Source organism: Nomia melanderi, chromosome 1 (assembly GCF_051020985.1).
Source record: "Nomia melanderi isolate GNS246 chromosome 1, iyNomMela1, whole genome shotgun sequence".
Classification (NCBI taxonomy): domain Eukaryota; kingdom Metazoa; phylum Arthropoda; class Insecta; order Hymenoptera; family Halictidae; genus Nomia; species Nomia melanderi.
Window position 1 is genome coordinate 24,766,650 of NC_134999.1, and position 20,431 is coordinate 24,787,080.

General features: G+C 47.3%; 1 protein-coding gene across 15 annotated transcripts in view; it reads left to right on the forward strand.

Moving 5' to 3' along the window:
• The window catches only part of LOC116428922 (protein muscleblind), a 438,439-nt gene that overhangs the window by 357,103 nt on the left and 60,905 nt on the right, over window positions 1-20,431 (forward strand). The window contains exon 5 of one of the 15 annotated variants that reach the window (XM_076365710.1): window positions 11,790-12,366. The exons of the other annotated variants lie outside the window; for them this stretch is intronic. Within the exon in view, the coding sequence (XP_076221825.1) occupies window positions 11,790-11,855 (66 nt within the window). The 3' untranslated portion in view covers window positions 11,856-12,366. Of the gene's footprint in view, window positions 1-11,789; window positions 12,367-20,431 lie in introns of those variants that run through there. 15 annotated transcript variants of the gene reach the window in all.

Sequence of the window (20,431 nt, forward strand, 5' to 3'; positions counted from 1 at the left end):
CGAACGAAATACGAAAAAATAATTAATCCTATCTTTGTTAGATTCCCAGTGCTCCGTGCGGGACGCGTGTCAGTACACTGTACTAATATTTGCACTAACCTTCGAGCAGAACGTGCACAGAGGAGGAAACGGTGTTAATTCAGATCAGAGATTTCACGTCGAAACTGTAACATTGCCGTTGAGAGAGTAACGCGATATTGTAACGAACCGTCAACAGTCGATTCGAACCAGCCTGGAAATGTTCGCGGAACGTTCTATTTCCGCGTTCTGACGCGGCAACTGTACGTACATATATCGGAACACGTTGTTTCTCCGTCTAGAGGCGTGGAGTGTGTCGGATCAGTCGATCGGCCGAACGCTGGAGCTTTTCTATACGTACGTATATTCGATTCAGCAAGGATACAAACTTAAGTAGTTCTTTCCGCAAATAACGAACCGTCTCGGGTTGAAGCACCTCGACTAATCGATTTCGTGCTTGGGCCCTCGATTTTCCTCTCGAGATTATTCCACTTGTGCATAAGGAGAGTTTCTCCGTTTGCTGTTCCGGGCAAATTGCGCCGCTGCTCCATCGTTTAATTGCGTTTACTCGAGGAAAAGTTCCCTAGACGGAGTCACCCCTACCGCACCGATGCACCAATGGTTCTCTTCCGGTTCTTCGTCAATACCCCTCCTGTTGCTGCGTTCTCTGACTGACGGTTCCGCGGGACCCGGTGCTTCTTGAATATTTGTCCGTGCAATCAACCTCTCGTGTACCTCGCGAATGGATACGCGCGATACAGCCCTGCTATCGCTACAATTCCATCCGTTCGGTTAACCGCGCTGTTTCGATATTCTCGAAATTCCTGCATAAATCGAAACGAACGATTCAACGAAAAATCTCGCCAGTTTGCTCTCACTGGCAAGAGCGCGGCGCTTTCCGATGCTTGCGTTACTCGGTAACTCGCCGATTTCTTTCGGAATAACTCGAGTTTAATATCGAGCGCAAAGGAAACGAGAAGATAATTTGTTCAAAGCCGATTCTATCGATTCGCGAGTCTAGTTTCCCGCCTTAAGCCGCTAGAGATTCGTAAAGTAGGTGCAATGCGCTTCGCGTGGGAGGAGGTGGCCGAGCGAACCGAAGCGATGCTAACAGAGATAAAAAATGGAATAACGAAAGACACGGGTGTAGAGAGAAAGAGCGTACGGCGGCGGCGGCGGCGGCGGCGGCGGTGGTGCGGGGAGAAAAGAGAAAAGAGAAAAGAGAAAAGAGAAAAAGTAGGTGTGCAGAGGGAACGATAGAAGGTGGAAGCGGACGACGCCAAAAAAGGGGTAGCAGGGGCAGCAGGGGTGAGTGGGTTGAAAGGAATCTTTCCGATAGAGGCTGTAAGCCCCTCACACCCCTCTCGCTCGCCCTGCCGTCGGTCTTTCGTTCGGGCATCGGTGGAAGGAAGTACCGAGTACCCGAAAGGCGGCGTGCTTGTGCGGCACGGTGTGTGTCCGATGTTATCTGTGGTTGCCATGGCGATGCTATTGATTGGCCAACGCGCCGACAGACGTCACGGGAGTCGCGGCGCCACTCCGACTATTGCCCGCCGCCTCCACCCCTCCTACAGACCATCCACCGCCTCCTCTCTTTCACCCCGATTCACCCTGTTTCGCCCAGTGGCAGCGGCAGAGCGGCAGTGGTAGCGGCAGTGGTAGCGGCAGCCCGCCGCCTGCCTGCCGCCCTCCGATCCACGTATCCCGTCCCTCTTCCTGCACCTCCTGCACCTCTCGCACCTCCTCCATCCCTCCCGCTGGCGTGCACGCGTTTACTAGTCCACTCACACGGTACTAGGTCCCCTGTTCCGCGCGTTCAACCGCGTGCAAACGCATCCAAACACATGGAAACGCACTATGCGCGTCCATCTAACCGCCACGCTCGTCGTGCATCCTCCTACGCTCGCCCTACCCTCGCCATACCATCGCCATACCCTCGCCATACCCTAGCCATACCCTAGCCATACCCTCGCCGAGACCCCCATCGTATGGCCCCCATACACTCGACAACCTGAAGTCTCTCGTGCAACTAACACCGACCCTTTCCCGACCACTAACCCCGTAACGGAGGAACACTCTTGCGCCAAACAGTGACGCCGTTCCTGGAAGGAGGGTGATAGGGAGAATCGGGTGTGGGTGTTTCCGCGGGTGGGGACAGAGGAAGGGTAATCGTGCCCCGTTGTTTGCATGAGAATAGAGCTAGACATTTCTCCTCGTATGTTCCGCTTCCACGGCTGAAGGGTGCAAAAGGCGGACGAGCCGAGGGGCGGGGGACATCAGCTGAGCGGCGACGTGTGACGCGGTCGTTCGATTATCGCGGACGCCTCTCGGATCCCGTGACTCTTAACGATTACTCCGAGAAAATAATGTTGGGCACACTTGCTGGCACGAATACGGTTCACCCGTCGAACGGTGATACGATCGATCGGCCGACAATCGACGATAGGGCGATTCTTCGAGAGCGAGCCTCCGCTGAAAATCTAGAATCGCCTTTATGGCTTTGCCGATATGTAACTTCATCTGGAACACCGATATCGCTCGGTTAGTGAGTTCCGTTATCGAACGCGACGACGTTCCTTACAATTATTTCGCTGGACTAAAAGTTGCAACAATATCGAGAGTTCGGTAATTTCGCTGGTAAGAAGACGATGTACCTCTCTGGATCGTTAGCAAAAGAACGAAAAGAAACGCCATTAGCAAGTATAATAACGGTCGAGCGACGTACTCGCTTCGCGGCGCCGCTCTTCGCCTCGCGTCGCGTTGCGTCGCGCCGTTTCAAAGTTCCGGGCGCCATGCATAGTCGCCGGACGGAGTCGCTGGTCAAGCGATTCTAGGAAATGGGTGGAGCTTAAAACTGTGGACTTTCGAAGCGAGTACCGCGATTTGATCCAACGTTTCTCCGGATGTCCAACAACGATCTCGGAGTTAACGCTCGGCGCTGGAGGTCTGACCTCGACCGGGTTTCGTTATAATCTTCCCGGCGCGCCGCGTGGCGCGTACACACGTACATAACCGTGGAACGGAAGTGCACGCCACCGGGACGGAGCGGCACGGCGGGAGGTTAGGGAGGGTGGTTAGGGCTCCGCGGTGGGAGTCGAAAAGAAAAGCCGACGGTACGACGACTTGTACGGGTTCGAGCAGCCGTCCTGGCGCCTAACCGGTCGTATAAAACACACCGTCCTGTCCCGGCGAGTGGCGTGCGAGCACGCGAGTTCCTACGAACGTGCCTCTTCGTCAATGGAGAGAATAAAGAACGCGGCGGAAGAACGAGCGGCCGACGCGGATGAATTCCCCGCGCAAATACCTCGATTAGTATCTGCCTAATGGATCGTAATCGATTGCGGTCGGTGAAAGGCTCGCCGGGGTTGATAAGCGGCGGCTCCGGTGTTTTCAGGAGAAATTCGAGGCGGGCTTTATTCGCGTGCGCCGCCGGAGAACGGATCAAAAATCTACGTAGCTGCAGTCGAGCCTGTTTACAGAATCGATTCCATCGAAACTAGGCGTACGTCTAGCGCCGTGGAGCACAATCTACCGGTAGCTATTTCCATCTAACGCGCTGCCCGTAAAGACATCGTAAAATCCGAGCAATTTATTTAATAAAGCGCAACTCGCACGGTCGGGATTTATCATGGTAGTTGTATTCCGTTAACCTCGCATACGTTCTTACGAAATTCGAGTCGGTCGGTGCATCTCCGCTATGGAACTCTTTGCGATTAGAGGCGTGACAACTAGACTATCGAGCAATTGAAATTTCACTGGAATTCTTCGATGGGGAATGTAGAACGAAGCGGACTCGCGACACGGCTCATCTTGGTCCACGCCAGGGTCGAAATCTCCATCGTGGCGTAACAAGAGATGCCTGGAAATAGCTCGCATACTCGGCGCTGCGCATCGGCATCTTGCTACCGAATTAAGATTTCCCAGACGGGAAGCAGAATTTCATTATTCGACTTGCAATTAAACTGCAGTCTCAGGCTTCTTCCTTTGATCCGATGCGGTTCATACGACGCACGCGTTTGTCGCAGTGCGCGCGTCCTCCCTGTTCTACTCCTGTCCTATGAAATACAAGTGTGTCAATAGGTGTGGTGTTAACTTACGTTGACGACGTTGCGTCGTAAATCCAGATGCAATTTCAAATACGTAAGTGGAAATCGAAGCCGATGCGTTGCGCAATTACGCGGCAGAAATATCCAATTCTGTTCGCCGTACAGTACCCGCCGCGTCTAAAAATAATCGGGATCTAGTAGAGCTGCTATTTCTTTTCCCATTCGGATGACAAACGGAACGAGCGAACGCGAATTATCGTTCAGAGCCCGCGGGGAATTCTTTTGTTTTGGATAATGTTTCAATGCTCCTCCACGGTTCGTTTCTGCAGTTCAAACTGGTCGCGCCGCGCGACGCGTTTCATATTCAATTACGAAGACGCGAGCGTCTCGTCGTTTATTTATTTATGCGCGGGAGGAGAGGTTTTGATGCTTTTCTAAATAAATAGGAGACAAGTGTTCGTTACAATGGCCGCTCCGAGGGTCCGTAGTCGACCAAAGAACCTTTCGGGTGAAATATTTACAAACGAATTTTCAATATTATCGCGTTACTCGAATATTAAGGAGTCGCCTTGTGAAATCCGCTGGTAGTTCAGCGAAAATGCAAAACGATTGCAATTTATGAGCAGAAGCGAGGGAAAATAAAAATATGCGCTATCAAGAAGAAGGAAAATCACGATTGACAATTACAAAGAAGATACTCGGCTCGCTTGCTTGGATTTCCGTTCACGTTTCGTCCTTAAATCGATCGCGGACCTTTCTTTATTCAGACTGATAAAAAGAGCGTCAGACTTGACGGTAAATCGATATTAGAATATTCACGCAGGGTTGGCGCAATTTCCGCGGAATTAGAAATAACGTCCTGCCGTTTTCTCGGCCCCACGAGGATCGTAAACAGATAGATTTTATGGGGTGAGGGGGCAACTTTAACGCACGCTCGGCCTGTGCGCCTAATGTAATGATTATTAATTGCCTCGCTGACAATATTCAGTGCACGCGAACGCGCCGGTTGCAGCTGCACCAGTTTTATTAGCGGCAGGACGACAGTTTGCTGGCTCTCCCAACAAATATACATCTTCGTACGCGAATAGTAATTGTTGTTCCAAAGTTGCCGGCGTGTCGACAAGCAGGACATAAGCTTCTCGGCTAATGCGGTCTGCCTTAGTTTATCCGAGCTAACTGCGAATATCGCGCTCCTGGACGTCATCCCTTTTAATGTGATGCGAGTTTTCAGAACTAAAGCCTGCCTCTGTTTGCTAACATGACACTTTATCGTCTGAGGAAGCCACCAGTTTGTTCGATGAATATCCTCCGTTAAATATGATGCGTGCTGTGTATCGTTTCAAAATTATTCAAACGCCAGGACAAATGTCGGCGACTAATAATGAATTTTACTCGAATTTTACGAAAAATTCATTGCCGAACCATGCTGCGAACTTCAAATCGATATATTATTCGACACGCGTGAATTATAGTTGACGCCGCAATTTATAGTACTTTCGCTAATCCGAATACAGATCCGCGAAGAGAAATGATGAAAATATTATTGCAGTTTCATTATGTTTCGGAATCGGCGTTAAGAGTTGTCAGTGGAAAACTGGAAAATTGTCGACTTCGACGTGACGTTCTTGCATCTTCCTCGTTAGATCTCCGGTTCGTTCGTTACTTCGCACCTTCTCGATGCCTCGGAGAGGAAAAGATAGTGGTCTGTAAAAGTAAAGGAGGCCGGTCGTTGTGGGCGGGTAAGAATGAAACTAATTGCGGCGGTGAACGTGTCTACGAATGACTCTGTAACGACGACGCCCTTCCTGTTCGAGCCGCGATGCGATCTGACGTATTTTCGATGGTACGAAACTTTTTAGTCGCAAGATTCTAACGATCGTTCCTCCTTTGGCAGACGTCTTCATTGTTAAATCGCGACGACGCGACGCGACGCGACGCCGCGTTTCAAACTTTTCCTCTCCTCGCCCATTGTCAGATATATTGTCGAGATAAAACGTTGAATTAATGATCCAGCTGATTTCATCGCTACGTCGACTTTCTACATTTTCCAGTTCTCTCCGTCTCGCGTATCGTATCGAACGATACTCGGAGGAAGTATCGGACGACGATATTTTCACTCGGTAAAAAGCAACCGTTTTCCGCTTATTCGCGAAACTGTATTATTCATAATTGTTCGAGCAACAGAGATTTTACGCGTAGACTTGCTTTTTAAGCCAACTGGAAATATTTCGTGTTACCGCTAACATAAAAATATCTTTGCTAGAGGAAGCCAGCAGTGCTTTTACTATACGGTAAAGCAAATTTTCAGATGGCACCTATTCTAAATCTCGTTTCTCGAGTTTTATATTTATTAAATTTTTATGGCACGAGTCGGATAGTAAAGTGAAAATTGTTTCCTGCGAGGAAGGAGGATACACCGAAACATCAACGATATCCGGCAAATCAGTTTGGTCAACGTACAGAATTTGCTGCAGCGATGTCAATAGTTTCGCAACAAACAATGGAAAATTGGAGATTCAAATCTAATCGTCTAGAATTTGTTTAATCGAAACGAATAATCTTCCACTGGGATGATTTATTCGGCCGCCGATGGAGAAGGATTTTTCGTACGGCGAGCAAGAAGAGTCTCGAAACTCCGTAACCACGTGAATCGAGCCGCAGTAAATTTAATCGCGACTTCATATACGGGAGCTCGATCTAGGATTCATGCGATTCCGGTTTAAACATACACACGGTTCGTGCGACGGGACGAGGCGGGGCCGGGAGATGGAGGGATTCCAATAAAATTCGTGAAGAAGTGAATAAGCGAGCGTCGCGGAAGTGAAGAGGCGCCCTTTGAAGCGGACTGTGTACTCCGTTATGGAATTCCTTCCTCTTTTGATATCATATTGCATTCATCTTGTCACGATAAGCCTCGAATAAGGGCTAGCATAAAAAGTGGCTTAACGTAAGCCGGATAGAAGTGACAGAACGCGGGGCTAGAAACACGGCTTTTCTCTCGGGACGACGAGGACGACGAGGACGACGAGGACGACGAGGAAAAAAAGGAAAAAAAGGAATTCCGCGTTTCCTTCGTGTACTTACCAAACGAGAAAGAAGAGGAAATATAGATCCAATAGGCTCGCGATCGATTCAAAAGAGAGCCGGGGCCTCGATGACGGTTTCGTGAACATTCCAGAGGAACGCGGCTGCTCCACTCGACGAATCTTCCTCGAGTATGTTCGCGGCCGCGTGTACTTTGCGCAAATATTCAACCTCTATTTGTCCATTGTTCGACTCGTTCCTTCCACTTCGTTACTCGCTGATTTTCTTTATGAAATGCGCTTCTTCGGCTAAGAGGCAACTCGAACTTTTACTACCTTCTATACATTTGAATTACGTAGAATATTTTCCTGGCCAAAACCGGTACGTCTATTCCCTCGTCGCTAATTTTGAATAATTTTTAACGAAATTACCGCGAAATGGTAACGATTCGCCAGGCAACCAACTTAACGGACCCGTTCCTCGAGGACTCTCACTTTCGAATATCTTCCCGAACAATTCACCCTCGTCCTCCATCAGCGGTACCCTCCACTCTTTCAACCGCCAGAGTTTTTTTTAATTTCTTGCTTAAAATATGTTCATTTCGCGGTCCGCCGTTTAACCAGGAGACCGAGTTTATTCGGAGACTGTCTGGCTGGGGTATCGCGGAGCGCAGGGGATCTAACCCAGAAATTCGCGCGGCGGTTCCGTGAAACGGGGGTTGCATTTCACGAAATAAATACAGTTTTTTGCTTCTCCCTCCACTCCGGCCGCCTCTTTCCCTCTTTCTCTCCGCCTCTCCGGCCCCTTCCGGCAAGGAGCTCACAATATCCAATTCCGACGGGAGCGGTCGCAAGCGAAAATTGTTTCGGAACGACCGGGCGAAGGTTGTTTCGAATGCTCCGCGTCGCCAGATATCGTAATGACGGCGGCCGTGAATGCCGGAAGGCAGGAAGTCGCTATTGACGGCCATACGGAAAGAGTAAACGAAACGAGAACGAGAACGAGCGGTACTAGTATACGGGGACAAAGATTCGCGACCGGCGAGGGCCGCAGGACCGGAGAATGCAGGAGGACAGAGAGAAAAGGATGCAGGGAAGAAGGGCACCAGATAACGGGCTGGAGAGTTTTCGAAGGGTGCGGAGGTGGCATAAAAGCGACTAGTGGAAATCCGGACTGGCTGAAAGGAGCGATGCGGGATTACGAAAGGATTTATTTGAGATTTTCCGCTGCTGCCACTGTCGGCGATGGCGCTGCCATTGCCGCTGCTGCTTTCGCTGCTTCTGCTGCAATATCTCGGCTCGGATCGGTCTACAAATAATATTAAAAACGGAAAAAAGAAAGCACGCCGATATAAATAGGGACAACTTGCCAGTCGGAGGACAACGAGCAGACTATCGAACTCGATATCGTGGTTCTTTATATATGTATGCGCAGCTGATAAATTTGTAATTAAACAGTACAGGAACGTAACTCGAAACTACAATGCAAAGTGGAAATATTAAGTGATTTAGAAGCACGTCACCGGTTGTCATACGTGTAGTAACGCCGAGCGTAATCCGCTTAAGCACCGCATAGAAATGTAATTGAAGCATTAAGTGCCCTGGATATTTGATGAACATTCATGTAGTCGATTGCAGTCTTATGTAGGCTTTCAATGGGATTACAGTGCAATTATTCTATTGGCATTTTAAACGAACAGCCCGAGTCTGTTTCCGCTCATTAGAAATTTCAATTCGTCGCCTTAGAATTCGAAGTACTATTCCAAAGATACCGCGGGCAAACAAACTTTACGCGACGTAAAATACTGAAACGTCGTTTGAACGGCAACAGTTTGAAACATCTAATATAAATAGAATCGAGGCCAGTCTTTCCCCTTGAATATTTGATAAACGTTCACGTAATGGGCTGCAATTTCGTTGAAACCCGGACACGCCTAATACTTTCGAATTATATACGACGGCGAGTTAATTAAGAGACTGGAAAGGGCCGCCTATAACCTTCGAGCACAATGGTCACGTCATGTTTGAACGATGGGGAGGAATCGATCGATGAAAGAAACCCGGCTGACGCATCAAACCAGCCTGAGCAGTCTCCTCGTAAGAATGGTCAGACCTAAGAAAATCTCTGGGTCGCCTTCACTCCCCATTACCTAACAAAAGTAATTACCTGCACATTAAGTTTAACATAACAGAAGTTCACATCATAGAAATTCAGGGCACAAAGTAATGTGCATAAAACATTACGTTAGCTTGCGACGGAAAAAGGGGATGAAAATGAAAGTATAGTACGCGTGTTCCAAGTAACGTGACATCGTAGAGAGTTAATTGTAAGGCGACTATGTTCCCAGAAATTGACGTGGCCCGTAAATTATTAATCCCCGATGAGTCCGATGGTTTCAGAACGATGTAACGAATAATTCATGCGTTTCCCAGGCGAATATTATATTTATCGTTACATCTGAGTCCACCTCCGGCTACGGTTCATAATACGTATTCCGGCCCCTTTGAAACTCGAAATACCGCGAAAAAGTCTGTGACTCTTTTCACACGAAGTGGCGAGTCTCTTGTGACTCATCGCAGAACATTTCCTCATATTTTTCCTCGTTTCGTAGTCTCATCGAATGGAGAGCTTTCAGACTACAGAATACGAAAGTATACGAGTCACTGTGAAATAAAATCATTTAACCGAAACTAAAGAAACTTCTATTTGATTTTTCCATTGAGAAAATCCATCGTTTTGTTTACGCGATTAATGAGATAATTCGAATGCGTTTCGAAGGACGGAAGATGAAGTGAAAAACATCTGTAAGTAAAAAGGCTCGCAGTGGTACTTAAACAGTTACTTACCTAGCAATGGTACACGACCGCATCGATAAAGCTATTCACGCTTCCTCCCTCTCGCAACGTTAGCGCGCGAAACGATAGCGCGTCCATTTCCCCGCTGAAACGAGCTGAACGAACGAGTCGAGTGTCTACTTGACGCGTAACGTAAGGCCGTTGAAAATTGTATAAAAGCCGGGGAACGGTGAACGTGCCAAACGGAAAGACTCCCTGGAGACTTTTCCTCTTTTTTTCGTTCACGGCGCGTTAACAGATCGCATAAAGATTACTAATGGAATCCATACGAGCGTGGAAAAGTTGTTCGTCGCCGGAGCCAAGGTGCTCCGAAACACTATACCGGTACAATGTACGTATCTACCTGCATTAGCAAGTAATCAGAGTGCCAAGCAAAGTAGACTAACGAAACTTTAGGAACGTAGCTATTTCATTTATTTGTTTGTTCTTATCCAAAGCAGATTCCATTCATAAGTAGAAAAATACGCGTGCATGGTTCTGGATCCGTTTCAAGATAGTCTTGTTTTCAAAAGTTTCCCCTTTTCTTTAATTTCCGAGAAGAACTCGAGCCAGAGAAGCCGTCGGCGATAAAGATCCCTTAATAGTTCCTCGCAGGAGTGTACATGGGAACACGAATGCGTCAGAAATATTCGTAGAGTGCATTTTAGCCAGTCTCGGGCTCGGTTGATTGGAGAAAGCCCACGGGAGTCGTTTCGTCGTCGAGTCTTCGAGTGTTCGCCGCAGTCTTCTTTTTAGATTCTTATTCCACGTATCCCCCGGCCCTGTTACGGCTGTTCCTCTGGACGTTCCCTGCCGTGTGCCGACCACCAGGATCGTTTTACGCGGCGGATACACGTTTACACACGAGGGAAACGTGTGTAAATGGTAGACGCAAGGACGGTACAGCCACCCGGGTACGCTTTTCGCTCGCGCAACAGCTCTTGAAAATTTTACGCCGGACGCAACGAAGGGGCGAGTCGAACTTCCAGGATAAGAAGATCGTACCGAGCAACGGACGAAAGAACGAACGACGAACATTCCTGCGCCAGAGGATCGCTTCGAATTTCGCGTCTGCGACCTTTTAATAAATTAAGAAACCTTCGGCCGGCCCTCTTCCGAGATGGCTGAACCGGGAATCGTTTATGGTGCTTTCGGAATGAATTTGTTATTTTCCCGGGCCACGACCCTACGGAACCCTCTCATTGACCTTTCTCAGGAACGTTCTAGCTACGGCTATGCGAGCGGATAAATTTTAGATCGGCCGGGTTTGTCTGTAGTTTCGTCAATTTTTCAAAGTGCCGCGCTCCTGAATTTTTACGGAACCCTGTATCGAACGTCAAACGGAACTTTCGGGGACGGACTGTAAAGAGCATTGGGTTGCCTTCGGAATTTTATTCGATCTCGCCTAATTGTTCACAGAAGTTACCTTTTGTAGTCATTCGTTCCAAACTTGATAATTAATTATAAATACGATTCACTTTTGAATGAAGCTCTATAAAACGTTGCTTGAATCGCTCGAATCGTTTACCCAAACAGCTCTCGTTCTTTGGCTGACCTGTTTCATACGTACCCGACGGTCTTACGAATTCGCGTTCAAACGACTGCGGTTTTAGGACTCGTAGCATTGACATTTTAACGGCAAAGTTTGTCTTTAAATATAAGGGAGGCTACGGTCGGTCTCTTGAATCGATCGCGGTGGAATTGTCTAAAAATAACGCGAGTTTATGGCCAATAAAATGTATCAACCTACCTTCGACGCATTCGTTTGCGTGGTTAAATACCATCTCAGTTTCTTCCATAATTTCACTAATAGGTGTATATAAACTTTCGTAACACATTAATAATTGTACGTATCTTTTTGTTACAGGTAAGTGACGGAACTTTCCTATTCGAAGGACAGAAATCAGCAACCCCACATGCGACACGCAAGTAAGAATGAAAGGAAAGGTATCGAAGGCAGACGACGAACAATTTCTAATTGACGCGATAATTAATTGAAAGACGATATATGTATGTAGATCGCTCCACTTATACACGGCCGGGAACGTCACAGCGAAATACAAACTCTCAGCCAGCACGTAACATGTCTCGCATTACATTTTCATGGCTAATTAGTTATAATAGGTACACTATATTATTTATCTGGTAAACATATGCTTCATCGTACCGCGTTTACGGTGTATGGTAACGAGTCATCATTTCGAATCCAACGAGCTTAAATTACCGCTCAAATTGCGTTCTTGCATCCATACAAAGTAGCCTTGATTACATCGATTGCACGGTTCATTCAAATGTTGGTAATGGTAACCGATGACTTTCTTTTTTCGACTGATTCATTAGCGAACATCGCGAATCTTGCTTTTCATTAATATGGAGAAAATATCGAATAATATCGTACTAGACTCGATTCCGAAATACATCTCGATATTGCGATTTCTGGTTCTTTGAAATAAATGTACTCTTTATCACGAAGATCAAGAGAATTATTTGGCTGTTCGAATACGAAATCTAATTACACGAGAGTGGACTTAAAGGAGGTATCGAGTCCAAGACTCTCTGAATGTTCTCATAAGAGAAGGAGGTGGTCAAGGGACGAGAGAGAGAGAGGGAGAGCGCATGCAACAGAGAAGTATGAATTGATCGAGTGGCTCGAGCGACGAGACAAAAGGACGAAGGTAGTTGAGTAGTAGATTGTCTCCAAACTGCACGGTCTAAGACGTTCTAGAACGATCCCGAAGCACGGACAATTAGGCGATCGGATCGATCGAGGGAGCGGAAGACGATGAATCCGAGCGGACGTTGGGAAACTTGGTGTTGACGCCGGTGTGTGTTCCCTGGCCGTCGTTATTGCCGATGCACGGATCCCCCTCGAGTCTGCTCCTCGCATTACTTACGGATCCGCAAACACGAGAAGATTGACAAACTCTGTACACTCCGTGGCAGAGCTATTGCCGCGCAATTGACCTCATATCCAGCCGGTATTACGCTCTATGATATTAGATTAGATGGAAGGAGATTGGACCGGCGGGCTTGGCCCCGAAAATTCACCAGATGCTTCGCTTCGACTGCTCCCCTCCTCCCTTTCTCTCTTTCTCTCGGTACCATGGATATCTCGATTATGTTCTAAGAACGACTCTCCCAAAAACCCGTGCAGTTTCGAATCTCGAGCAGTTGTAATCGTCCGAAGAGAGCGACGTTGCGTACGGGGTGTATCTAATCGGAAACTCGAACGTCTTGCGGCGCGATAGCGGAAACCGAGCGTTTCTCGACGGATCGGTTCCCGTTTCGAGGCTGAATTCGAATCCAAAGCACCAAGGGAAAACCATATAACTTCCTAATAAAGTATTTAGCCGACGGATGGAAGCGCAATGTGCCTCGGCTACGGAAGCCGAAGGAGGAGAGTTTGGTACGGCGGGAGTTTCAGTTTCCGGGTGATCTGTGGCTCCCTCGTCGTGAGAATCGATGCCGCCAGCCGCCCAATAACCATACATCGTACGACTATCACACCCCTGGGGTATATACCCGCACGGCGCGCCGTATCCCGTTCTCTCTTTCCACCGCAGATAGTCCCGAGCACCCCTCGACTTTTCCCGCCCCTCCTCATCCGGCTGCCTTATTACAAACAGTAAGATGCGCCCAGAGCCGTTTCGACCGGCAAAAATTACCCGGGACTCGAGTCATTACTCGACTCTTCCTTCGTTTCGGGCTTTCACCTCGAACAGGGAGACCAGCCCCGACATCCTCGGAACGCCTGATTACCTCGTCGAGCGAGTATTTTCATTCGGTTTCTCCTGCTCTCGGCTCGAACGAAGCCTAGTCGCAGGATAGAAATCTGTTTCGTTAAAAGGAAAGGCAATACTCTCGTTGTTCTTTCAAATAAATTCGAACGATCGAAGGTTTTTCGTGACGTCGGGCAGTTTCGTATTGTCGCGAAGAAAATCGATGGCACGGACGGCGGAACGAAGATGAATAACTGTGGTTCGTCGTCGTTCTCTTCCTCTGATTTGGTAATCAACGCGGATCGCGTAAGCCACTCATCTTCGCCGGATCCAATTTGCTCGAGTGACTTCCAATTATGTAGTATCGAGAAATGAAATTCGGGTGAAAGTTGAGATCGTTTGTCATGTACCGTTCCATTCACCGGCGGACTCTGAATATTTACGATCAGCCGTCTCGCATCGGGCGCAGGTTCTCCTTGTTGGCTTGTCGGCGGGGTGCTTAAAAAACTGACGGATGTCCGCTGGATGAAACGTTGCCGCGGAAAATTGATTTCAGTGCTCCTCCTATTCATCTATAATTCAGGCTTTATACACTGCCTGGCGAATTACAAATCTGGACCGCAGTTTCTTGTAGGAAAAGGGTATCGTTTCTCAAAGTATCAAAGTTGATATACATACACGCTCTACGCCTAAGATTCTATCCGTTTTGATTTTTGCTTACACCCAGAGGAAAATGTTAAGTAATTTATTACGCTATAATGAAATTTTTACGAGTAAAAGGGTGCATGTACGTGTATACATCGAAGGGCAACCGAGTGTTAAACAGGAAGGGTGATTTAGGAGCGGTGTTTCCATATTTTTTAGAGCTCCACTAGAGTTTGCCGTGGCTTATGATTTATAGGAATAGCTGACTAGGGTACGATCAAAAGGGCAACACGTGGCACACGGTCGAATTTATCTTCCTGTCAGCTAAACTCTGACGGCAATGAAAGTGCATCACCATAAAAAACAGAGCTTCTAATATGTGTAATACCTTCGAGGGCGAATACAAATAATTCAAGCTAAACAATTTGAAGGATGGGAAATGGTTGTGTAGTAGAATTGACTCTGTACGTGGTCGTCAGGCGGATGTTTCAATTTTTCGTAATTTAAGTGCGGTTAATTCGAAAGATTCTGACCTTGCAGATAATATTAACCGTCATATTGAACATTGCAGTCAGCTCGTGTACATTCCCCTGTAATACGATCGTTTCCATAGGAAGACCTATGAGATTTCGAAACTTTGGGAGCACCTGCCGTTGCAGAAGTGCTATAAATTGTTGCAGCTTCCCGGGAACTGTTTCAAAATTACCAACTTCGTAACCCTCGACCAAGATTCCATTCTGTTTATGTATCTGTTAGCTTAGAACCGTAAATTGCAGCATACATAAATATACCTGAAGTCTCGGAGAAAGTGCACTCGGAATTTCATAATGCACGGATACGGGTTCATTTACATTCTACGGAAATGGCAATAATGGTTATAGTTCAGAGTTCCATGGTTATGGAAGAATTTGATATTTTACAAAATCTAGAATCCAACAGAACTTTCTTCCCCAATAACATTCCAAATTTATTACGCAAACAACAAAATGTTGGAAGTTGCTACGAAATCCAGTTTGAATTTCTGAACTTTCTGAATTCTTCTATAACATAAATTGTGTCTGAAATACGACTATCATAGTTTTTCAGGTAAATCTCCAATACATTTCATTTTGTTCAAGCGCCCCGTTTTTTTAACTCTCGTACAATTTACGAGTCCTTTCCATCTTTCCGATTCTACATTAATTCCACAATTTCTCTCGATGATATTTCATTCTCGTTACTCGCCAACTTCTCTATATTTGGATAGATTATAAAGAGATGTGCGAGTGACCCCTTAACTTAGCGAGCCAGACTCGTAATTTCCACTCAAGGGGTTGGCACCGGCGTTTCTAAACACTGAATCAAACAAATCACACCATTTTCCCACGATTATCGGAAGTTCAATTTGAAAAAAGGAAAGAGCTTTCGGGAATTCTTTTTCAGTTATTACGAAAGACCGCCGCGAGCGAGGGAACAGGGCAGAAATAAGACGAAAACAAGAGAAAAATACGAAAATGAGCCCAACGAATAGGTTCTCGTTGTACCAGGAAAATCTCGCGTCTATTCAGTCGCGTAACACAGTGGACTTTATCGTTCTCGTAGCCGCCACCGGGCGCCGTGACAACGCTGCCAGAAAAAACGAGGAGAAGGAAGCGAGGGAAAGAGAGAGCAACATCGCGGCCGGGAAGCGAAAGGAGAAATGGATGCGAGCAGAAGTCGAGGCGGAAAAGAGCCGCCCGTTAAATTATCCTTCCCCGCAATTATCGCGTTCCGTCTCGACTCCTCCGCGCTCTTCATATTCCGCTCGCGTCCCTCGCTCTTCCTCCGGCCTGCCGCGCAACCCTTCTCGTCTCGTTTCCCGAGCATTTCGAACCGCGAAGCTCCTCGCTCGCGGTAAATCAGACCCGGTAATATCGCGTTCTGACCGTAATGCTCGTACTCTTCCGAGTTTGTTTCAGTTGCCACTTTGGAATCGTATTATATTCGACGGGATCGCCTTGCCGCCGCCCTCACGCTTTTTACCCTTGGCAATTTCGTCTTGAGCTAATTAGACCATTCAACGTATCGCTGGGCTTGTAACCTAGCGTCGAAAACATCGGAAACATCGAAACGGCGACACGATGAAATCTCGATGAGGAATGTTGATGGAGATAGGAAGAGGATCGAATAACATCGTCGATATCCTTTGATCCGGAAAGTTCGTTTAATTCGAATCGATACGATGAGTCCAGTGTTCATCGCGTCACGGGAATCTCATTTAAATAGCGGATCACAGATGTTACAGTCGATCCCAAACAGTCTGTTTGGATCCATAATATCCGCGTCAGACTTTTCCTCCGTTATTTGGATTTCATTTAGTCGACGCGTCTCTCGCGTCCGTGATAAATCCATGAAAAATTCGAACCAGCGGCGAGTACCGCTTACAATTACATAATAGATTCACATAATTCGACCGCGCATCGTTTCTTATTCGTAAATGATCGCCTCGCTCGGCACCGCGTTAATTCGGTACTCGTTACGAGTACACGTGCGAAACACGGAGCCGACCGAAGGTGATTTATAAGCGGCACTCGGAACGGAAACCGGTCGATCGATCTTACGTTTGATTAATCGAACAATTAATCGAATCCTGAAACGTCCGGCGGAGAAATATTGTTTTCGGCCGTGAAGAATTTAGCCGTATAAAGAGTCGCCGGAACGACGTTAGCGTCGTGTGGCTCCCCAGACAGCCATCGGATGGCCATAAAACAGAATCGTTTGTATTCGTGAATTAATTTGTTTGTTGGAGTGGGTGGTCCAGGAAAGGAGAGCCGGTTAATAAAACGGGTGAGTTGTCGCGTCGAAATTGCATCGCAATTCCCACGATTTGTCGCAAACAATGCCCCGCCAACAGAGAAGTTAATTACGTAAACAACGTTCCTCGGTATTTTTGTAACGTCGGATTAACGAACTTCCCGACAGAGAGGGATTGGACGGGGAGGGGGTGGGGATGTAACAAACGTAAAAATTTCGTCGGTGATTTGCGTCGTTGGCCGGCGATCACGCGGACCGTATAATAATTCGATTCAATTATATCGTTCCGCGGAACGACGACTAACCCGGGCCAGGCAGGCTCGTTTGTAAAATCAGGCGAATTTATTTGACCGAAGGTCATTAAACGAAACTGCTAGCGTGCTCGCGTTTCCATTAAAACTCCCAGCCGATTTTGCGAATTTATCGCGAAGGTAAACTCGCGGAACTCGAGGCTCAATTAATGCGGAATTCCAGTGAATTCGAGAGTAACGTTATCGAGGATAAAGTATCCGTGATAATGAGCCGTTTGCTGGATGCCAGAAGGAGAAGGCTCCTTCGGAGAAAAAGGACAGAGGAACACCGCCGCTGCCACATAGAAGGCAAAATGCATCCTGCAACTCGACGGAAAAAGATCGGGAATGGCCAACCGAGACTTTTATAGTTTTATAGTTTTATACTTTTATACTTTTATACTTTTATACTTTTATACTTTTATACTTTTATACTTTTATAGTTTTATAGTTTTATAGTTGTGTAGTGGAGAGATCGAAAACGGACCTCTTTCAACGTCAATTACAATTTAATAAAGGTTCCTTGTAGTTTATGAATTTCTTCTGGTTAGACAACCAATTGCTAGCTGAATATTTCAAAAGTTCGTTAATCAGAATGATTAAAGACAACCGGTCGTTTCAGAAACGCTCAATATTCACTCAGTTCTTACCGTTTCCAGGAAAATCAAAATCTTCTGCCAATAAGAGGATACCTCCTTCGATCTCGGAAAATATCAGATTATTACGGTTCTACTTGGTCGACTCGAACGCGAAGTTAACACGAGATTACAGGTCTCGCGTAGCACGTACAACAGGTACGCCTAGATCGCAAACCGGTCTACGAGTTTGAAAAACTCTGGAACCTTACATTAGGAAAGGTGAGAAACGATTCGTCGGAGATCGAGACGCGTTACAGTTTATTTTCCGAATAAAAATAGAGGAGGTCCCGGCACGCGTGGTGCCCTGTAACTTATGAATTCCACCTAATTAGCTGGGCAAACAGTGGCGGCAGCTGCGTTCGGATTCTCTTCCGTGAAACAAGGACAGAGCCGCGCTGCAGAGGAGTTACCGGAACGGGAAAAAACCGAGCAAAACGATAGGAGGATACGAGGGGTAGTTGGCTGGATGGCACGAGTTGGTGGGCTTACAGGGAACGTAGCCGGACGAAAAGAGGGTTCAAACTACCTCGGTTCATTTCCATAAATACTACTGTACTGTCGTACCAGCCTACGAACCGACTGACTACCCCTACCGATTCGGGAAGGGATGGCCACCCTCTCGCCGGTGAAACGTCACCGACGAGAGACAACGGAACCGTGAAATGTTGGATACGGCATGCGAAATTGCAAAATTTCGATATCAGCTATTTCTTTGGCCCTCTCTCGCGACCTCGATTCGTAGTTCGGAATATTGATTCGACTCTGGCGAACAAAATAATACGAAATTCATAGGAAAATTTGCTACGACCGAGCAACGGGGGGTTTACTTTTTCTTAGTCCTTTTACAAAAGAGAGGGAGGGACGCGAGAAGGTTCTGCAAGAGAACGAGGAGATTATTGCGGCAAACAGTGCATCGCTTTCTCATCGTGTTGGGACTGTCGCGAGTTTCCGTGTGCATTGCGCCGCAGTTCCGGAAGCAAATTTAAAAGTGCACTCCCCGCGAGTTTCGCGGAGCGCACTCGAGTGTACGAATACCTTGGGGCGATTATAAAAGGCGCAGGAACGACGCGGGGCAAGATTTGAAAGTGCAGGATACACTTACGTCTCTGGACTCGGCCAGGGGTCGGAGATGAAGCTGGTTGGACGGGAAGGGTGGCAGGTGGGGGTGCAGCCCGGCCTCGGAGGAACGAGACAGAGAGCAACAGGTTGCAAGTAGAATTCGTTGATGTCAACCACCAGAAAAGACAGCAGAGTGGCTCAAGGCGATCTGTATTGATCTCCTTATGAGAACTTCAATTGCAGCTGCATCTTTCTCGCGATTTATTCTTCCCGGGAAACCTCCTCCCGCAGACGGTCCATTCGACCGTTCCTTTCGTAACGCGATTAAGTCGAAACACGCTTCTAGTTTTAAGGTTCTTTACCTTCTCACGCACTCCAGAATATTCTGCCGGGGTGCGGGCTGTCAAATGGAATTTTCATGAGTAAATAATTAATGATATTCAGCCGCTTTTAAATCAGCTTGTAACTCGGCTGCGTCCAAACAGCTAATGCTATTCGGAATCGGCTGAATAATTCCTATGAAATCCGAAAGCAGTATCTTACCGTTTCGTTTGTTCGACAATCTATTCGTACCGCGTTTGATTAGAAAAAGTATTATGTTAGAATTGACTGGGGTTTCGTCCGAAAAGATCTTTTCGTCCAACGGGAAGCCGTTCGAGCGACATCCAATAGCCGCGGAGTGAAAAATGTCAGACTGTTGGCGGAATATCGTTTAGAAGTCTGTCTCAAGAGTCCGTCTACGAGGGTGGGCTAAGCTATTCGAAGGTAAACCCGATTGCGCCATAAACTCGCATCTATCCTGGTGTCCGGGAGTCCTGGCAGTTAAAGTTACGCGTACGTCGCCGAGGAAAATTTACATGTTGCAGAGACGTCGGTAGATTGCATGCGACGGCGCTATACGTTAACCGGTTGCTGACAGCCCGGTTGACATCTGCGCGGAGCACCGGTAAAGTCCTGGACTGGACTGGACTCGACTCGACTCGACTCGACTCTCGACTCGGCTGAACTGGTCAACGCCGAATGGAAATGACTCCGCAGCAATTTAACATTCATTGAAAGAAGCTTCGGCCGGACAAACGACGCCGACCTTCCGTGAAACGAGCCGTCGCGGAAACTGCTCGGTCATGGTTTCTCTATTCGCCACGGGGAAGCTCGTTATTCTTCTTGACAATCGGCCGCCTGACCACGCGCGATAATAAGCGGCCACTCGGGAATTATTGCCCTGTTTAATACCGATTACGCGATCGTTATACTCGACCTGACGTGCATGCCTCTTTAACAACGAGTTCGGACACGACGGATTTCAACGCGTTATTCCAACTACTATATTATTCCCGGATGATTAACAATTATTCGGAATCTTTCTTCTCTCGAGAGCTTAGAAAT